Genomic DNA, 20,582 nt, shown 5'->3' with positions numbered 1-20,582 from the left:
GAAGATCCGCACGGCCCGTTTCTGTAAGGTGACTAAAGGATTTATCGTGCTCTGATAAGTGTTTCCCTAGACTTCAACACAATATGAGAAGTATGGGAGAACCAGAGAGCAGTATAAAGTGTGGAGTACGTTCTCATTAAGGAACTGTTTAACTTTATTTATAATTGAGAGACTCTTGGAAATTTTTGTTTTTATATGTCTGATGTGGGGTTTCCATGTCAGTTTACTGTCAATTGTGACACCCAAAAATGTATTCACATCTAGGTTTTCAATGTGGATACCATCAATAATTACATGCAAATCAAGATTAGTTTTAAAGCTACCAAACATCATAGCTTTGGTTTTACTTAAATTTAATGATAATTTATTTATATCCATCCATTTTTTCATTTTAATTAGCTCCTTGTTCATTACCTTTACCAACTCATTATAATTATTACTACTATAGAATACATTGGTGTCATCTGCAAAAAGAATACGTTTTAGAGATTGAGATTCATTAAAAATATCATTTATATATAGATTAAACAGTTTTGGCCCCAACACTGACCCTTGAGGAACACCACAAGCAATACCAAGTTGTTTTGATGTATACTGTCCCATTTTGACATACTGCACCCTTTTGCTTAAATAATCTTTTAACCAATTCCCTGCAACCCCACGAATTCCATATTTTTCCAGTTTATGAATCAGAATTTGGTGATTGATTGTATCAAATGCTTTTTTTTAGATCACAAAAATACCAATTGCATATTTTTTCTTATCTAACGCATTAGTGATTTCTTCAGTTGCTTCAATCATAGCCATTGAGGTTGTTCTTCCAGTTCTAAAACCATACTGGCCTTCATTTATTATTTTATGTTTCTCCAGAAATTTTTCTAGTCGAGAATTAAAAAGTTTTTCAAGAATTTTAGAAAACTGGGGCAACTGAGAAATTGGTCTGTAATTGTTAAAACTATATTTATCGCCACTTTTAAATAGTGGTATTATTTTTGCAATTTTCATTTCTTCAGGAAAACACCCAGATTGAAATGATTAATTGAAGATATAAGTTGATGGTTTTGCAATGTTAAAGATGACTCCCTTAACCAATGTCATGTCAAGGTCATGGCAATCGCTTACTTTAGGTAGAGTGAGTGTGGATTTGGTTCAATTCTTACACATCCTTCGCCACCTCCATGGTCCGTGTATGCCTCTACAATCAGAAAGAGACTTCATAAGTTTAACCTTCATGGGACGTGTGCATGGAGGAAACCTTTGCTCTCTAAGAAGAACATGAAGGCCAGACTGAAGTTTGCCTGAGTGAATGTAGACAAAGACCAGGATTTCTGGAATAATGTTCTTTGGGCAGATTAATCTAAAATCGAATTATTTGGACATCAGAACAGAAGACACATTTGGTGTAAACCCAATACAGCATTCCAGGAAATAACCTCATACCAACTGTGAAGCATGAAGGTGGAAGTGTCATGGTTTGGGGATGCTTTGCTGCAGCAGGACCTGGCCAGCTCACATCATAGAATCCACCATGAATTCTATCGTGTATCAGAGTGTGCTTGAGGAACATGTGAGATTATCTGTGAAAAAATTAAAGCGAAACTGGACCCTGCAACATGACAATGACCCAAAACATACCAGTAAATCCACCAAGGACTGGCTGAAAAGGAGGAAATGGAGAGTCCTGGAATGGCCAAGTCTTAATCTCATTGAGATGCTGTGGGGTGACTTGAAACGGGCTGTACATGCAAGAAACCCCTCAAACATCTCACAGCTGAAAGTATTCTGAGTTGAGGAGTGGAGCAAACTTTCTTCAGACCAATGTCAAATACTGGTAGATGGCTACAAAAAGCGTCTCAGAGAAGTTATTTCAGCCAAAGGGGGTAAGACTAGCTATTAGGAGGTAGGGTGTCATAACTTTTTCCTCGGTTAGAATATGCATTTTTGTTGATATATTTGGTTTAATGAGTAAAACAGTGTTAATTTTTGTTGTTTACCTGCAATTAAATCACTTTTTCCCCAGAGATTAAGAAAAAGATGATCAGACATTGAACATTTCTTCATATAGAACTGAATATTTCATGGGGTGTCCTAATTTTTTCACATGACTGTATATTATACACATGAAAAGGCATTTATTGTATCTTCTGCTTTGAGACAACTGGTATCATTTAATCATGTCATGTTTCGTCGAATATGTGATACTAAAGCATCAGAGGAGGGTAAAATTAGACAGGAGCACTCCATTTCTGCTGCAATTAGAATACATGCATTTTTTTTTTTTAATCTTTGGATTTGACCTTATTCTAATGAAAAAAGGTAGCTATACTATAGTTGAAATGACATATTTATTGAATATCCTTTTATTGGATTTGACAAACTCCAGTACAGATATTAGTTTTATTTTGTAGTGATGGTTTTATATTTGATTGTATTTATTAAGGCAGTGTATTACCTGAACTTTGTTTCTGTGTCTGTCAATGATAATAGTCTGCTTGTGGACTGTGATGGTTACTGTCCTCACAAAGGAGACCCGACGGTTACCTCGGTGGTCATTTTTGGTGGTCACAGTGAAAGGCAAAAGGCCAGGCACCTTCTTGGCAACTGTTGCCATAATGTAAGTGCAGGAACCCTAGAAGAAATATCAGCCACACTTAAATTAATTCGACCGTTGTTATTGGAATCCCCACAAAGGGTTTTTAAGAGCTAATGTTGAGAGGGACAAACATACCCAATACAACCCCTAGCTAAAAGTACGGAATCACCGGTATCGGACGAGCACTCACTCAGACATTTTATTATGTAGAACAAACTCAGATAAAAAGCTTGAAAAAATAATTAATTAGTTCAAAAGTGCAACTCCTTAGCATTCAGAAACATTAAAAGAAATTAATAAAAAACATTGTGGTTGTGAGTAAATGTTACTTTTATAGAGCAAGTGCAAGGAAGAAATATAGAATCACTCCATTCTGAAGAAAAAAATATATACAATCACTCCATTTTGAATAGAAAATACAGACACACCCGGTCAATTTCCTTTCCTTAATTTGGCCCCTGCCTCAGATTAGATCTCGTTAGTCAGCAGTTAAAAACAGTGCAGTTATCACACCTTGGAGGGCTGCTGGACCAAGTGGATTCACAAGAATTGTGGCTCCAACAAGAGAGAAGTCTCTTAAGACCAAGGAGAGGATTATCAATCTTCTTGAAGAAGGTAACACTACACGTATGGTTGCCAAAGTTGTGGGCTGTTCACAGTCAGCTGTATCAAAAACCTGGACCAAGTACAAACAGCATGGCAAGGTTGTTAAAGTTAAGCGTACTGGTAGACCAAGGAAGACATACAAACGTCATGACAAACAACTAAAGGCCATATGTCTTGAAAACAGAAGATGTACAACAAGACAAATGAAGAAATGGGAGTCAAGGTATGTGACAGAATTGTGCAAAATCACCTAAAGGAAATTGGATTTTCATACAGGAAAGCTAAAAGGAAATCATCATTGACACAAACAGAAAAGGACAAGACTGTAATGGGCTAAGGATAGGCAATCGTGGACTGTGAATGACTGGATGAAGGTTATTTCCAGTGATGAGTCAAGAATCTGCATTGGACAAGGAGATGATGCTGGAACTTTTGTTTGGTGCCGTTCTAGTGAGATTTACAAAGATGACTGCCTGAAGAAAACATCAAAATTCCCTCAGACCTTGATGATATGGGGCTGCGTATCAGGCAAAGGCACTGGGGAAATGGCTGTGGTTTAATCTTCAATAAATGCACACGTTCACATTGAAATTTTAGACAGCTTTCTTATCCCTTCAATTGAAAATATGTCATTTTCCAAGATGACAGTGCATCATGCCACAGAGCTAAAACTGTCAAAGAATTCATTGGAGAAAGACTTATCCAGCCAATGTCATGGCCTGCAAATAGCCCAGATCTCAACCCTATTGAAAACCTGTGGTGGAAATTGAAAAAAAAAAAAAGGTCCACAGCAAGGCTCCGACCTGCAAGGATGATCTGGCAACTGCAATCAAAGAGAGTTCGCACCAAATTGATGAAGAATACTGTTTGTCACTCATCAAGTCCATGCCTGAGAGACTGCAAGCTGTCATAAAAGCCAGAGGTAGTGCAACTAAATACTAAAGATGTGTTTTGTTATTTCTTTCTTTGTTTCTCGTCATTCCATATATTTTTCCTCAGAATGGAGTGATTCTATATTTATTTCCCTGCCCTTGCTCAATAAAAGTAACATTTACTGACAACCACAATGTATTCATTTCTTTTAGTGTTTCTGAATGCTAAAGAGGTACACTTTTGAACTAATTCATTATTTTTTTCAAGCTTTTTATCCGAGTTTGTTCTACATAATAAAATGTCTGAGTGAGTGCTCCTCCGAGACTGGTGATTCCATACTTTTTGCTAGATGTCGTATATTCTAGCAGTCAACTGCTGATGTAAGTTTACCTGGAAATCATAACGTCGCCCATCAAATGTCAAGTAGTGGGGGTCACCGAGAGCATGACACGTTGCAGTGGACGTGTGCACACATCTTCCGGCCACACAGTGTTCCTTTTCTCGGCATTTGACATCATCACAGGGATCTTTCGGTGGTGGAGGGTAAGAGGTCCCTGAAAGATAGACAAAGCTTAAGCTACAGCACATAAAAAGCCTATACAAAACCACTGGATATATTGGGATTTTATATATTTTGGGTTTGCCTTTGCATGAATCTGTTTTTGTTTGTGATTGGGAAACGTGAATCAATTTGCCTGTCTACCTGCAGAGCAAATGCCAGCAGTTCCATAACCATGCCGATTTTGGCCTCCATAGACGTAGACAGCCATACGTGCGTCACCTTCCACTGTCACATGACTCTGCTTTGTGCCCACCGCAACATTAGACCACACCCACTGTTTATCTGAATTAAAGCTATTCCAATGAGGGGACAAGCACCGTCCTTTCAGACACACTTTGACACTGGACGAGCCCTCCTTCTCTGACAAAATGGCCACAGTGCTGGCGAGCCCATCCACTGTCTCAACAGCCCAATCAGTGGATAGCTTGCAGGTGGGGGTCACTGTCATCAAAAATGGGTCATGTGGTTTATTGTTGCTAAGGAGGAGCACCATAACTTTCTTGTTGCTTTTGACAACCAGAGGATGTTTGTTGATTAGTTTCTGGCGGATGACAAATCCAGCTGTCTTCAGTATCCTGTTGGTGTACAAGACACACACTTTTAAAATGAAGAGGTATTTTCACAGTAAGAAAAGAACATACACAAAATTCATCTGTTTGTTGCCAATCCACTGTAAATAAATTGGATTTGAAGTATGTCTTTTTCAAAACTGTTGTTGCAATTCCTAAGTCTTCAATTGCGACAAACAACTAGCAGCCCTCTGGCTATATATGAACTTCTGCCAAATTCATCCTGCCCCCTTATATCAGTGATCCCCAACCACCGGGTCTGGTACCGGTCCGTGGCGCATTTGCTTCCGGGCCGCAGAGAAATAATAAATAATTTGTTAACGACCACAATCTGGCCTGTGCCTGTTGACTAATCCGAGTACAGATTTGTGTACGTCCCTCTCTAGTGGTTGGCCACCATTACTGGGGTGTTTGAACACCTGTAGCAGCCCAGCGTCAGTCAATGTAAACAGTAACGTTAGCTGCTGTTGACTGTGTGCTGCAGGTGGCTTTTTTACGGAGAAAAGGCCACCTCCTAAGCCAGAAGAGGAGCCTTGAACCAAGTCCATTCTGCATAATATGTGGCTAAAAACTAGCAAGCGAGGCAACAAAAGCAAATGCACTGAGAGCATCATACCTCATGGCGAACCGTATTGCTAGAGATAGACCGATTATCGGCCGGGCTGATTATCAATATTTGGGAATTTGACGTATATCAGGATCGGCCTTCTTTTTAAATTCGACTGGCCGATATGAAAAAATCAATGTAAAACTGGGTTATTTGCGCACAAATTTTGAGTGGCTTATGAAATGACACTTTAAAAAGCTTGTTAGCTTAGCTATATCAGTTTTGAATTAAAAAAAAATTCCTTTATTATCTAATTCTGAAGGGTTTGGTGATTGCACATATGAAACCCGTTGGTTAGGAACCACTGGTCTAACAGTTTGAAATTTGCCGGCTTTCATAGCCATCTCCTTCTGTAAACTCTGATGTAAATGACGGAAGAAGGGTTCTTTTGGTAGAAAAAGCAGGGTTTGTCTGATAAAAATGTATTTTTGGCTGCTTTGGTATACATAGCATAATCTAAATGACATTAAAAAAAATGGCAAAATGTAACTCAACTGTTTGTTTGGTGAACGATGACCCTTGTGCAGTGTCAACTCAGTGTTGTCTTCAGCCGCTACAATCACGGCCCAGTTTGTGGCCCTGGAGCTTCCCGTCCTGGGCACCATGTAGCTCTTACCCAGATTGGTCACAGGAGGAAGCTGTTCATAGATATGTTCACATCCCGAACCCATGGCTAGACACTGGTGACCCGCTAGAACAGCCACAGGCAATTTGGATTGAATGAGGCCCGTCCAAGACTTGCGACTACGCACGAGATAGGATGCATAAGGTGCAAGGGTAAAGGTCACTGGCTTCCCACTTTCCCAACTTCCCTGACCTCGTAGCAACACTTTACTACTAGGTAAAATGGTGATGTGATTCAAGCTGTTGCCATTAACAATAGCCACGAGCTTGTCCATACAACTTGCACCTCCCTGTGGTGTGAACACTACATATTCTGTACCGAGTGCTGCTATTGGAGGCACCACGGTTCCGTCTCCTGTCCTTTGGCGTCGGTTGAAAGAAACCACTGAGATTTCTGCACTCGATGAAATACGAACTGCTGACTTTTCAGTAATAAAGTGCTTCTGCAATTCTGCTCCGACAGGCAGACTAACCCAGCGGCTTTCACCAGCAGAGAGGGTCAGCTTCATGGAGAAGTCCACAGAAGCCACCTGAAAGTTAACATACATTGTTAAACTTTGCGAAAGATGGAGGCTTAAGGCTTAAGTGACTGTCAAATTATACCTACTTATTTAAACCAAAGAGCAAAACTATCATGTTGGTCAACAGACATTTAAAATGTCACACATACACACAGGATCACACAGCCTCCCTGGTAAAGTCTATTCAGGGGCGCTTGAGAGGAGCGTCCTTCAGGAAGTCGAATCTCAGATTCAGGAGGAGCAGTGTGGTTTTCGACCTGGCTTCGGAACAGTGGACCATCTCTACACCGTCAGCAGGGTCCTTGACGATGCATGGGAGCTCGGCCAACCGCTCAACATGTGTTTTGGAGAAGGCGTTCGACTGTGTCCCCTCGTGTGGAGGGTGCTTTGGGAGTACGGGGTACCGAGCCCTCTGGTAAGGGCTGTTCGGTCTCTGTACAGCCTTTGGCAGAGTTTGGTTCACATTGCCGGCAGTAAGTCGGATTCGTTTATAGTGAGGGTTGGAGGGTTGCCCTTTGTCACCGATTCCGTTCATAACTTTTATGGACAGAATTTCTTAGGGCAGCCGAAACGTTGAGTGGGTCCGGTGTGGTGGCCTCAGCATTGCATCTCTGCTTTTTGCAGATGATGTGGTGCTGTTGGCTTCATCAAGTCGTGATCTCCAACTCTCACTGGAGCGGTTCACAAGCGAGTGTGAAGCAATTGGGATGAAGATTAGCACCTCCAAATCCAAGACTATGGTCCTCAGTCTGAAAAGGGTGGTGTGGCCTCTTCAGGTCAAGGATGAGATTCTGCCCCAAGTGGAGGAGTTCAAGTACAGTATCTTGGGGTCTTGTTAAAGAGTGCGGGTGAGAGGGAGCTGGAGAACGACAGGCGGATTGGTGCAGCATCTGCAGTGCTGAGGACTCTGTACCGGTCCGTTGTGATGAAGAAGGAGCTGAGCCAAAAGGCTAAGCTCTCAGTCTGCCAGTAGATCTACGTTCCTACCCACACCTATGGTCACGAGCTGTGGGTCGTGACCGAAAAAACAAGATCTCTGATACACGCGGCCAAAATGAGTTTCCTCTGCAGGCTGTCCGGGCTGTCCCTTAGATATAGGGTGAGAAGCTCGGTCATCCGGGAGGGACTCAGGGTCGAGCCGCTACTCCTCCACATTGAGAGAAGCCAGCTGAATTGGCTTGGGCATCTGTAGACTGATGTGCTTTTCTTTTTGTAAACATTATTTTTTTTTGGGAAGAGATAGGAATATTATTTTTGTTGTGCTTTCACGAAACGATACTTATGTTTGTTGTGAAGGAGTTGCTGAAGCTTATGCCAATAAACGGCACGGTCCAAAGAACGCCTGTGTCCATTCGCCTTTACTGTATAACATATATCTGTACTTTTCTTACCCAAAATACAACAAGAGACACATAATTGCCACTAAAAGAAAGAAAACTTACCGAAATATGTGTGGAGCACAAATAGCAATTTGCATTACATTGTGAATACAGCATAAACGTCTCACAACTACTAATTCTCCCACGTTTAGAAGAAATAACATGAGTATGGAACGGCGCTGCCCCCAAGCGGCCGGTGGCATTCTCTTCACTCTTAATGTCCATAAATGGCCTCATTGTAATCTGTTTGAGGCAATATGCGAGCGGGTCATTCAGTGTATGCGTTAATTGCGTCAAATATTTTAACGTGATTAATTTTTAAAAAATTAATTAACGCCCGGTAACGCTATAATTTTGACAGCCCTAATTTAAAGTTAAGAAATGTATAAACCTGAACCAGACTAAAGTGCTCTACATTATAAACAAGACTGTTAATTCAATTATTCTAAATATCACAAATGAATAACACCTTCTCACTTAGACTTTTGGGGTCAAAACTGAGTGAATTGAATACGATTGGTTGCTTACTTGTCCGCATCCAATAATACTTTATTCACATACAGCTTTAACAAAACACTGACTGAATCAAGCTATAAGATATATCAACAAGCACGATTGCGAGGTGTTTCTTACCTGAATATGAACATTGGCGGAAGAGCCCATAGCTGTGAGAACCAGTTGAAGGTTATGATCATTTCCAGAGAAGAGTCTCTGCCAGAAGCCACCGTTCTTGTAGTTAGGAAGAAATGTCGTGATGAACTCCTTTCCTGTCGAACAACCGTGACATACTGGAAAGGCACATGAGCATTATTATAATTGGGTTTTTATGACAACCATTGATTTTACTTGCGGCCCCTTATTAATACCTGACATCAGTGTAGCCACAGCCAAACAAAAGAGAAAATTCATTTCCATGGCTGAGAAATGAAAAACGGAAATTGTCAACATGTAAACAACAAGAACGACTTTTAATACATATAAGTAACATATTTTGCTAAAAAAAAATGTAAATAGGCCTATCTTTTAGAATGTTGTTAAGCTAAGGCAATGAATAATGTCTATTAATTGGGGGACATATGACATTTGAAATATTAAATAACCTGGGAATAATCACAGACCCAATCCCAACCTCAATCGCTCATGTGGCCCTCTTCAAATTCACGAACAGGTGCGTTATAAAGGTTGCACACATTATGACGCTTGAGCACAATGATGCCTTGCATGCAAGTAGAGCCCTGAATGCTTGTGTAAAATGTCAATAATTTACTTAATAGGGGTCTATTAATTCTAATATCCTGGATAATACCGGTAATTGCTTGCTGATCGTGATGCAGTTTTTCATACAGTAGTCCGACTGGTGAGTAACTGAAGTAAATATAATAAAGCTTTTAAAAAATAAAACAACTTATCTTTAGGAATGCTGATATATCGCTTACCGCCAACTAGCTGCTGTTGAATGATGAAAGTGCTGTACAGGTTGGCATCGTGTTTATCATTAATACTCGAGGGCAACTTTTCAGTATGCTAGAATTGTCCTCACCAACTTTTAAGCTTATTTGCATTATATAATGACTTCAATTCTATAGGTAATTCAGATAGTCTGCCCATATATTGACCCTACCATTATTAAGTGTTTTATTTTCATTATGTTCAGACTTACATTTATACTTTTTCACTTGCTGAATGTGCTGGTTCATTTCCCCCCCTCAAATGCACATTCAATTGGCTGATGACTAGATCCCCCCAGTCCGCCTCCACACACGCACAATCACACAACCCCGACAGAAATACATGTCAACATGACGCCTCCTATGCCCCATTTGAAGAGGAGGGGTATTACAAGTTTTTTTTTTTTTTTTTTTTTTCGGCCAGCAGCTGCAGCAACAGCCACTGTAAATAATGTAAAAAGACATCAATGTTGTGCAGGTGGGGAACACACCACTAATTTTGCTACTAAAAGTGTGACCTGCATCAGAGTCAGCATAACATTAAACTGTGTGAATTTCCTAGCCTGCAAAACTCGAGTAGGAAGCTAATTAGAGAGAAATGTCCTCCTGTACGTATGTTTTCTACTGTTGACGTTAATTAAACTGTGAGAAATGTAGTGAACTCTGCTGGAAACTATAGAATAGGGCTGGGCGATATGGCCCTAAGCACTTATCGTGTTAAATTGAGCAGATTTACCTCGATAACTATAAATGACAATAAATTCGCCCAAGCGGACTACATCATTTTAAAATCCAATAAAATGCATGAAACAGAAATTAACTTTTTCTCAATGATTTATTTATACACTTTCAAATTAACATGTTCAACAATTATACATACACAAAGAAGCATTTAGGCAAAAAGATTTAAAACGGCTAAACAATGTCAGTTAAACTGGATGGAAAAAAACTTATTTGGTGCAAATACTGCAAAGGTTGCCAACTGAAAAGGCCTATCAGGCCTTTTAAGGCACTTATGGCAGTTAGTCTTTTTCGAGGTAATGTCACTTGTAAACAACTAATAATAAATAAGTGATAATCTGGCCAGAACAACAAAACAAACACAATTTACAACAATCAACAACACTTCCATGTGAAAGGTAGAAAATGCTTGGTAATTATTTTACAAACATAGTAAATATTCCAAAAATTGTGCAAAAGTGTCATTGTAATGACAGCAAGAGGGGCTCTAATAGTGCTCTTCAAACAGAGGACCAAGTATCAGGTTACTCAATACAGTGGTTACATCAATTCAAGTTCTTACTGAGAAACACCAGCATATTAACCGTTTCTGGTTTCAGGCAGGATCGGAAGCATGTTACAATTAAGCTATACTGCTCTAACTCATCTTCTATCAATGAAACATTTAAGATTTTAATACGGCAGTAATGACACAGACTAAAGTAAGCACATACAGAAAAATAGCTGTATCCATAAAACGGTCAATCATGTTGGATTATAATTCAGACTACACTGTTGGATTATACTGTATGTTGAATTTTAAACGGATTATTTGTAAATTTTACTATCATACAAACCCAAGCAAAAAGCATGGAATCACCAGTCTCGGACGACCGCCCACTCAGACATTTTATCATGTAGAACAAACTCAGATAAAAAGCTTGTAAAATAATGAATTAGTTCAAAAGTGCAACTCTTTAGCATTCAGAAACACCAAAATAAATGAATAAAAACATTGTGGTGGTCAGTAATGTTACTTTTATAGAGCAAGTGCAGGGAAATATATATGGAATCATTCCATTATGAGGGAAAAAATATGGAATCATGAGAAATAACAAGAAGAAATGCCAATCAAAACACATCTCTAGTATTTAGTAGCACCACCTCTGGCTTTTATGACAGCTTGCAATGTCTGAGGCATGGACTTGATGAGTATTCTTCATCAATTTGATGCCAACTCTCTTTGATTGCAGTTGCCAGATCATCCTTGCAGGTTGGAGCTTTGCTGTGGACCATTTTTTCCCCAATTTCCACCACAGGTTATCAATAGGGTTGAGATCTGGGCTATTCACAGGCCATGACATTGACTGCATGAGTCTTTCGCCAAGGAATGCTTTAACCCTTGAGAGTCGAAGGACGCGCCGGCGCGTCCTCAGCGCACGTCGTCTTTGAAGCGCCCTCACGTTTTAATTACGTCACCCACATGCCGTTGGTTGGTCTCGTTTTAAAGTGCGGAAGTTGCGGTTTACTCTCGTTATTATTTGAAGTCAATCGACCAACTAGAACGTGAGATATTGTCATTTAAGTTTTATAGTTTTATTGTCCTCTCAAAAAAACATTAAAACGCTGCATGGATCATTTGTTTATGTCTATATTTCCATCATTTCTAGTCCTTTTTCAAAACGGAAGCTCCATGAAAAAAACACAAATCAAACGAACCCTTTCGAAGTCACAGTGGAAGCACAAAATGCGTTTTTTTAAATTTTTTTTTTTTTTATAAATATAACTGCGGTGCGAGGTTCAACCGAACGAGAGGGAGGAGGAGTGTTCTGAAGCAGCGAGGTGGCGAGCGACGGCCAGTTGGATACTGCTGGATCGAGCAGCGACTTTGTGTGACTTTGACAATGAACGGAAAACTAAATTTAGCGCAAGCAATTGTGCTTCTGATCAACTTGAGGAAGAGGATGGTCCAAATTCGTCATCATCGTCTTCTTCGGAAGAGTCCTCGAGTGAAGATAGTGACGGATTTGAACACGTGGGTGACGCCATCGACGAGCAGAGGTAAACCAACTCACTCTTTTTTTTCATGCTGAAAACGTTTCTTTTGAAAGTTTCTTTTGATATTGCAAGACAAAGTTAATTTTGATGCAATATAAGTGTGTGTTTGTGTATATAATAATAAAATGTGCATATCAGATCAAAGTCGTACGTGCACTGTGGGTATCCCAGGCAGGAATTTATAATTTGTGGTGTTCTTCTTTCTATATGAAGATTAGGGATGTAGCACATATTCAGCTATGGTATTCTTTCTATTGTCATACATATAGATTTCCATTATTATTTATTGCTGTATATATTTTTATTTTATACTTTATTATTTTCATAAATACTGACTTATTTTCATGTACATTTATAGTGACAATGAAAGCAAAGTGAAATGAAAATGGAAGGGTGGAAAGAGGACCGACACCCCATGGAAGTGTGAGCTGTGTGATGTAGCCGTGTCTAATTCCAGGACGAAACTGCTTTTCGGAGTGGCATGACTGAAAAAAATTTAACTTGTTTATTGTAAATATTTTTGAAAATGCTTTTTTCCCCCCAATGTTATATATATATATTTTTTCCACATCAATCTTCTCAATTTGTGTATATAAATGTGTGTTCAAGAAGCTTGATTGTGTGTACATAGTTTTCATCAGGTGATTGGCCGCAATACCTAAACTCATAAAGAGATGGCCTCTAAACACTTTTTGTGTTAGATGGTATATATTTTTTCACTGTTCTTCACTGTTAGGTCTGCTGTATATAACCTGTTTTGACTGGAGCATGTATAAAGGCAAAAAACGCCTATGGCTATACCTGTTGTTTATGTTGAATTGTCAAATATAAGACTATTTATTCTAAATTTTTTTGGTTGAATGTTCATCCTAACATGTTGAATAAATATTACAAAGTTTCAAAACGGTTCGTTACGCATGTTTGGTTGTCAATTGGACATCAATATTAAAAATTTTGACAAAACGATTTTGGAATTTTTGGTCTTTTTGGGCCCAAAATGATGATTTATAATTGATCAGTGAAGGAAACAACAATTTGGACATGAAGTTCAAGGTGTCACAAAAAAAGGGACCAAACCAGGCCATCGTAAACAATTCTTTCTTTGAAATATAAAGGCAACTTCAAAGGCATGCAAAATCAGACAAAATAGGCCCAGACCTTAAAGGGTTAACAGTTTTAGTACTGTGGCATGATGCATTGTCATCTTGGAAAATGACAAACATATTTTCAGTTGAAGGGATAAGAAAGGTGTCTCACTGGAACAGCACCAAACAAAAGTTCCAGCATCATCACCTTGTCCAATGCAGATTTTTGAAAAGAGACTCTTGACAAGAGTGAGATTTACAAAGATGACTGCCTGAAGAAGACATCAAAATTTCCTCAGTCCTTGATGATGTGGGGCTGCATGTCAGGCAAAGGCAAATGGGAGATGGCTGTGGTTAAATCTTCAATAAATGCACACGTTTACATTGAAATTTTAGATAGCTTAATGTCTGAGTGAGTGCTCGTCCTAGACTGGTGATTCCATACTTTTTGCTAGGGGTTGGAGAAGCCATCAGGGAAGTCAGAGAGACACACACAGATATAAAATAGGGTGACTTGAACAGCATACGACAGGAGAAAAAAAGTCTTAAATAGCTTTATTATGTGAATTAGAATCATATTTTGAGACGATTTGACTATATACAACAATTTAGCAAAGCGCAGATGACGAGAAATTCGTTTTTTAATCTGCCGGTTAGCCACGCTTACCATTATAGGGCTCAAGCGTCCCCAACAGGTGGATGACGTCAGCGGGAGACTGGGCTTATCGGTTTTACTATACAGCCCATTGAGGGGGAATTATTCAGAACGAGGAAAACGCAACGAAGAGAGCCGCAAAATGTCATTGTTTCAGTCTCTCTACTCCAATATTTTTACAGGATATTCTTTTTATCCAAGTATTTTTCCCAAATAGCTATATAAATGGCTTGAGAAGGACCAGTTAGCCCGTCGAGGGGGAACTATTCACAACGAGGAAAACGCGACGAAGTGATCCACAAAATGTCATTGTTTCTGTCTCTTTACTTCAATATTTTTACAGGATATTCTTTTTATCCAAGTATTTTCCCCAATTGCTAAATAAATGGCATGGTCATGACAAATAAGTCTTGTGCTACATGGAATATGAAATTATAAAAATGCACTTATTCAGGACGACATGGCAAAATTACTCCATAATGGTCAAAACTGTCGACTTTACCTTTACTGTCGCACTTCCTGAACAATATTTTATGACACCAAAATCGGGCATATGTCATTTCCCTTCCCCGGCTTCGGAGAATGTAAACAAACCAAGAGGCGTGACAGCTAGCCGACATGCTAACCCGAACCGAGTGATGTTTCAAATCTTCGAAGCGGAAAATCACACATAACTTGCCCGGATTATTTGACATGACAATTGGGTTGTCGATTGTCTACGCGGATCGGCAAACCGCCCGGCGGAGAGCAATCTACAGCTCGTTCCCCGGAGGAGGGCAGTTGCAGTTGTTGTGCAGCTAACGTGCAGCTAATGTGCATGAGGAGAGCTTTTTACATGCCTATCAATGATCAAACGTAGTGTAAGTAGTCCTTTATTTAAAGAAAGTTTGTAGTGTTTACTTTGTAATCGCTGTATTCGTATTTGACATAATACAAAACAAGATGTTTACTCACTTCCTCGTAAGTCCAATGGTCCCACATTAGTAGGGCTTGTTTTGGCCAATATCCACGGTGAATGGGAACCTTTTGAAACTCCAAAAAGGCGCACACGCCTCTCCCTCATACAGCAAGATTTTTCTGCAGCCGTTTGACTGGCGTGATGCGAAAAATAAACATATTAATCCGAAAAATCAGCTGAATCCTTAGTCCTCATACACAACAGTAGGCTGTATAGTGAAGAGGAGTCCTTCTCCCGTACACGTCACAGCGCCCTCCTCCTCAATGCAAGACTGAAGCCGGAAGTCACTCATTTTCATGGCGCGGGATTAAAAAAACTAAATAAATATAGCGATCGCTTCCACACACATCCAAGCGGTCCATATCATTCAGTAGCATAAAATACCGCGTGTATTATGAAATAAACATGCTTTTTCGTGTCACATGCACTTTAACAATTGCCAGGTGCAGTCTGTGCCCAAAGCACTGCTCATGCATCCACTCATTTAGTTCAGCTGCTTTGACAATGTTAGAGCCGCTGTCAGTGGTGATGGTGACCAAATTCTCCTTCTTCAGGTCCCAAGCAGAGAGTCTTAGTTTGAGGGCCTAAGCTATCATTTCACCCGTGTGGTCGTTGGGCAAATAGGCCATTTCCAGCACCCGGGGCAAACTGATGTAGGGCTCTGTCGATCAAGTGGACCACTGGTCCGACGTAGCAGCGAAGAATTTAACATATCGGTGTTCAGCCAAAACTTTCTCCCTCTCCGTATTCTACATCTTCGAGATGACGGTTTTGGAAAAGTACTTTCTAGATGGGATGTTGTCTGCTACGTGCATCAAGCGTTTGAACCCCAGTTGTTCCACTGTTGCTATCGGTGCCATGTCTCTGGCAATGTGGTACGCTATGGCATAGGTTATTTCTAACCACCTTTTAGTAGTACTATGCTGGGCTGCAGCTGTTTGGAAGTGGCACGGGCAATAACGTTTCTCACATTGTCGCCCTGATTCTTCGCCAGTTTAACTGCTTCGAACTCCGTATTGTGGTTGTGCTCTAGGTGGTGGAACAGGTTCGAAGTGTTTTCCGGCACAGTTTGCACTGCGTGTGCTTTTGATCCATGTTGTCCTTCTGGTATCCACAATACCTCCATACAACTGACGTTGGTATTTTTTTTTTTTTTTTGCACCCACGCGTTGAGAAATGCTATATTGTGGCTTGGCTACTGGTAGCCGTTTTACTTTTCTGGGCCTCCATCACATTTGAGGTAGTGTTAGCATTCTGGATGGCAACGTGCTTCTGTTTGTAGTTTCTGATAGCCACATTAGGTTAATTCACACATGAGCACAGTGGCTGGAGCTCCTTAAAGGGGAGGAGCTTTAGCCTAACAACACACATGGTCAAAGTGGGGAGAAGAGAGTATATTTTCTTGTTTTATTAAATTACCAAATTTACTGACATGGTCAAAATTGTGTCGGTCATCACGAAGAATTTTGATAACGGTAAATTTTCGATATACCGCCCGGCTCTACTATGGAACCAGAAAAACATGAGGAAGAAGCTGTCTAGAGAGAAAAGTCCCAGTCTGTGGTTTACAGGAAAGTGTTCACAGTCTAAAAAAAACACATGCTGCTCCTTTTTTTTCTTGTAAACCAGTGTTTTTCAACCGGTGTGCCGAGGCACAGAAATGACCCAGTATCGCATTTTTTTTTTTTTTTTTACATCGTTGGGCGGAGTTGCAGTAGGAAGGAAGGAGTAGGTAGAAGGTTCTCTGTCGTGTGCAGATGACCGAGGTATCGCTCGTGTTGCGTTAAAAAACTGCTCAGATTTCTAGTCGTCAGCCACCTTGCTGTCCGCGACAAAGTGGAACCCAGCACGTCTACTGTACAGTATTTTTCGGACTATACGTCGCACCAGCCAAAAAATGCGCAATGAAAAGGAAAAAAACATATATAAGTCACACCGGAGGATAAGTCGCATTTTTTGGGGGGAAATTTATTTGATAGAATGCAGCACCAAGAACAGACATGTCATCTTGAAAGGCAACTTAAAATACAATAGAGAACAACAGGCTGAATAGGTGAGCGGTATGCTAACATTACATGACGCTAGAAGTGACGCTAGAAGAAGATCGGGCCTAAGAAATCCAGCCTGCACAGCGCCTTCTCAGTTTTATCCAAATTATTTATTTTATTTAACATCCATACATGGTTTTAGTATAAATATATGAATATATATTTATCAAAAAAAAAAAAGTTAGCAAGAGAGAAGTCGGCCCGACCCGACCGTAAATAATCACACATAAGTCGCTCCAGGGTATAAAACGCACACTCTGCCAAGCTATGAAAAAAACTGCGACTTATAGTCCGAAAAATACGGTGCATCATTTGATTAGACTTGTCAAGTGTCGATATACACAAAAGTGTCCTTTCTAATTTCTCCATATGTGACGACCGTCAATCCTCCCCCTGTGTTTTATTCCAACACATTGTCAAGGACAGCAAGGTGGCTGATGGCTAGCATGTCATTGTATATTACTTTCCTGCTTATTATTTATCTTGAGCCATGTTTTTGTTGTAAAGCACTTTGAGGGCCGTTCGGGTTTTTTAAAGGGCTATATAAATACATTTGATTGATTGATTGAAATCTGAGCAGTTTTTGAACACAACACGAGCAGACAGCTCCATGGTGCAAAGCAAGCTTAACCATCATCTCCAAAAGAAACAAAAGCTTCAAACTATGGACTATTTTGTTCGCCTTTGAGAGAAACAGGCAACTTTTTTTTAGAAGAACTACAGAGGTAAATGAGAAAGCCTTCAAAACCAGTTAGCTTGTTGCTGAACTTGTTGCTAAATCCAATAGGTCCCACACTGTGGCAGGGACATTAATCCTACCTGTCTGCAAAGTCATTGCCAGCGAGATGCTCGGCCCTGATGTGGTTGATGACATTGCTAAAGTCCTCCTGTCTGATAATTCTGAGCTTGTCAAGCCTAACTGCTATAAAAAACAGAGACTGAGAGCTGTTGAAGAAGATTCCTGCCAGGATATCGGCTTTGTATTAATCTAAACAGACTTAAGTTTCACACTGAGTAAGTATAAATACTGAGAAATTATTTTATAATTAAATATACTGTACAGACAGTAATTTTCGAAATTTTTGGCTCGTGGAATGCCGCGAGATTTTTTTTTTTATGTAAAAACGTGCCGTGAGTCAGAAAAGGTTGAAAAACACTGTTGTAAACGACCTGGTTTAGAAGCAAAGAAGGCTATGCATATTGTGGCTTTACCTTTTTGAAACCAAATACCTATTAGTGCATTTATTCATTAATTAAGATGTAGTCATTTATTTTCTACATTTTATTTAAAAATATTTTTATTTGTAGCCTATGCATTTTTTTAGATTAATCATAATCGAGGCCAAAATTTTAATTAATCCCTTTTTAGGTCCCCCCCCCCCCCCATCTGACTTAAGAGATGAAAATAAGGTAGAAAAAGATGAAAGAGACAACCAATTAAAGCAATGTCTTTCTCTTGTGGTGCACGACAATGTAGGCTAACATGCCCTCCTAGACCACCTGAGAGCCCCGCAGAGAGTGGATGCATTTAAAAAAGGACTAAAAACTTACCTTTTTCAAAAAGCTTACTCTAGCTAATTTTTTTAAACTATCTTATTTTTATCTGATTTGTATCTGATTTTATCTGTGTTTCTGTTTGTTTTTAATCTTTTTAGTATTATTTTTTTCATGGTAACGTGCACTTTGATATTTGTTTTTCAAATGTAAAGTGCGATAAAAATAAAATTATTATTATTATTATTATAACATGTAAAAATACACACAAAAAACAACCAGAGAAAATTTCCTTTGTATGAAGCAAGGGGGAAGAAAAATAACTTCCTCCCATGAAAATAAAAACTTTTTTCCATTTTTACATAGGAAACACATCAGCATATTCGTGAGAAATATAGCGTTGACCCCCGTTCACCTAATCTGATTGGTCCCCAGCAAAAAAGTGTACATGCAGGTTATGCTGGTATAGTGTCCCTACCAATGTTGAGACCAAACCTACGCCCTTGCTAATAGTATTTTCATAGGATGCTTCCTAATGTACCCATATATTTCATATTGGAATATATCTGCAGGGACCATAATTATTAAATAACACACAAAATAATACTGTTTTTTTAGGTATAACTTCATATAATGACAGTAACAACCACTACAACAACAAAATAATAACCGTAAATAAGTCATTTGTGTGCTAATACCATAGGTACTTGGTACAAGTGTGTACAGGTAAGCTAAGCTTTTTCAGTGCGTAGAAAATGCATCATTGCATCAAATGAGCCATAATTTGTTGTTAAAAAAAGTGTGTTTTTATAAAACAAATGTAAAATTATTTATAAAATAAATGATTTTACATTTCCCACCAGCATTTACTAAAAAAAAAAAATGCATCGAACATTTGTTGATAATTTGGAAACAAGCAATCTAGCACATAGTTCTACTCTATTTTCTATGAGAAAAAATAAAACACTATTGCACTTAATGACATTAGGATAGAAATCAATTATACATGTTTCTTTTTTTAAATGCAATAATCCAGTTTAGACAACTGACTGGCTCCGTTTGAACTGGCTCAACCAAACAATAAGCTGTCTGACACTATGATCTGACATGGTAAGAGCGATCTTCAAATGTTAAACATTCAGTTTTGGAAAAACACCTCTTCTACAATATGTTTGAATAGAGAATAATAGGAATACTATGGTATGTTCAGAAATTGAAATCTTAAGATAAATATCACCGTAATTAGGAAAAGATGCAAAATTACTCTACCTGAAAGTGGCCATGTATTGGGTATCAGGAGAAGTAGAGGAGGGACATTTATACAAGAGACATCCCGAAAAAAAAAATACAGATGTGTAAACATAAATCGATATGCTGTCATGGCTGGATGAAAAGTACATAGAATAATACGATGTCATTATTGCACTGTGGTAAGGGATAAAACAAAAAGGTGGAGTTCATTCAAAATCACTTCCGAGGAAAAGTCATGCAGTCACCATGAACTTGATGACCACAATCCCTACATTACATGTAAGGGTAAACAATTAGAAAAAACACAACTGGGAGAATCAGGACAAATTGACGATGTGATGGGAGTTTACATCCTGTAAGTAAAGGCAAGCAAAACGACATAGACTCACAACTGAGCGGTCTAATATACTCAGTTTATTTAACTATTATTTAATCAGTCAAGTTTGGCTGGCAGTAATACCCTTCCAAATAATGGAAGGTTGTCAATCATACCCTTGTCACATCGATTTTTAACCATTCATGCCCACAAAC

General features: G+C 39.2%; 1 protein-coding gene across 1 annotated transcript in view; it reads right to left on the bottom strand.

Annotated features, from left to right (window-relative positions):
• Positions 1 to 20,085, bottom strand: part of LOC130915403 (IgGFc-binding protein-like) — an 83,752-nt gene extending 63,667 nt beyond the window's left edge. Inside the window, exons 1-7 of the mRNA XM_057835392.1 lie at positions 20,070 to 20,085; positions 9,201 to 9,251; positions 8,968 to 9,122; positions 6,306 to 6,964; positions 4,776 to 5,209; positions 4,463 to 4,626; positions 2,453 to 2,629 (exon numbers count right to left, since the gene is read on the bottom strand). Of these exons, the coding sequence (XP_057691375.1) occupies positions 2,453 to 2,629; positions 4,463 to 4,626; positions 4,776 to 5,209; positions 6,306 to 6,964; positions 8,968 to 9,122; positions 9,201 to 9,249 (1,638 nt within the window). The 5' untranslated portion in view covers positions 9,250 to 9,251; positions 20,070 to 20,085. The remainder of the gene's footprint in view (positions 1 to 2,452; positions 2,630 to 4,462; positions 4,627 to 4,775; positions 5,210 to 6,305; positions 6,965 to 8,967; positions 9,123 to 9,200; positions 9,252 to 20,069) is intronic.
• Positions 20,086 to 20,582: the final 497 nt, after the last annotated feature.

Source organism: Corythoichthys intestinalis, chromosome 4 (assembly GCF_030265065.1).
Source record: "Corythoichthys intestinalis isolate RoL2023-P3 chromosome 4, ASM3026506v1, whole genome shotgun sequence".
NCBI classification, from domain to species: Eukaryota; Metazoa; Chordata; class Actinopteri; order Syngnathiformes; family Syngnathidae; genus Corythoichthys; species Corythoichthys intestinalis.
Note: the sequence above shows the minus strand (reverse complement) of the source record. Positions and strands in the feature narration are given on the sequence as shown.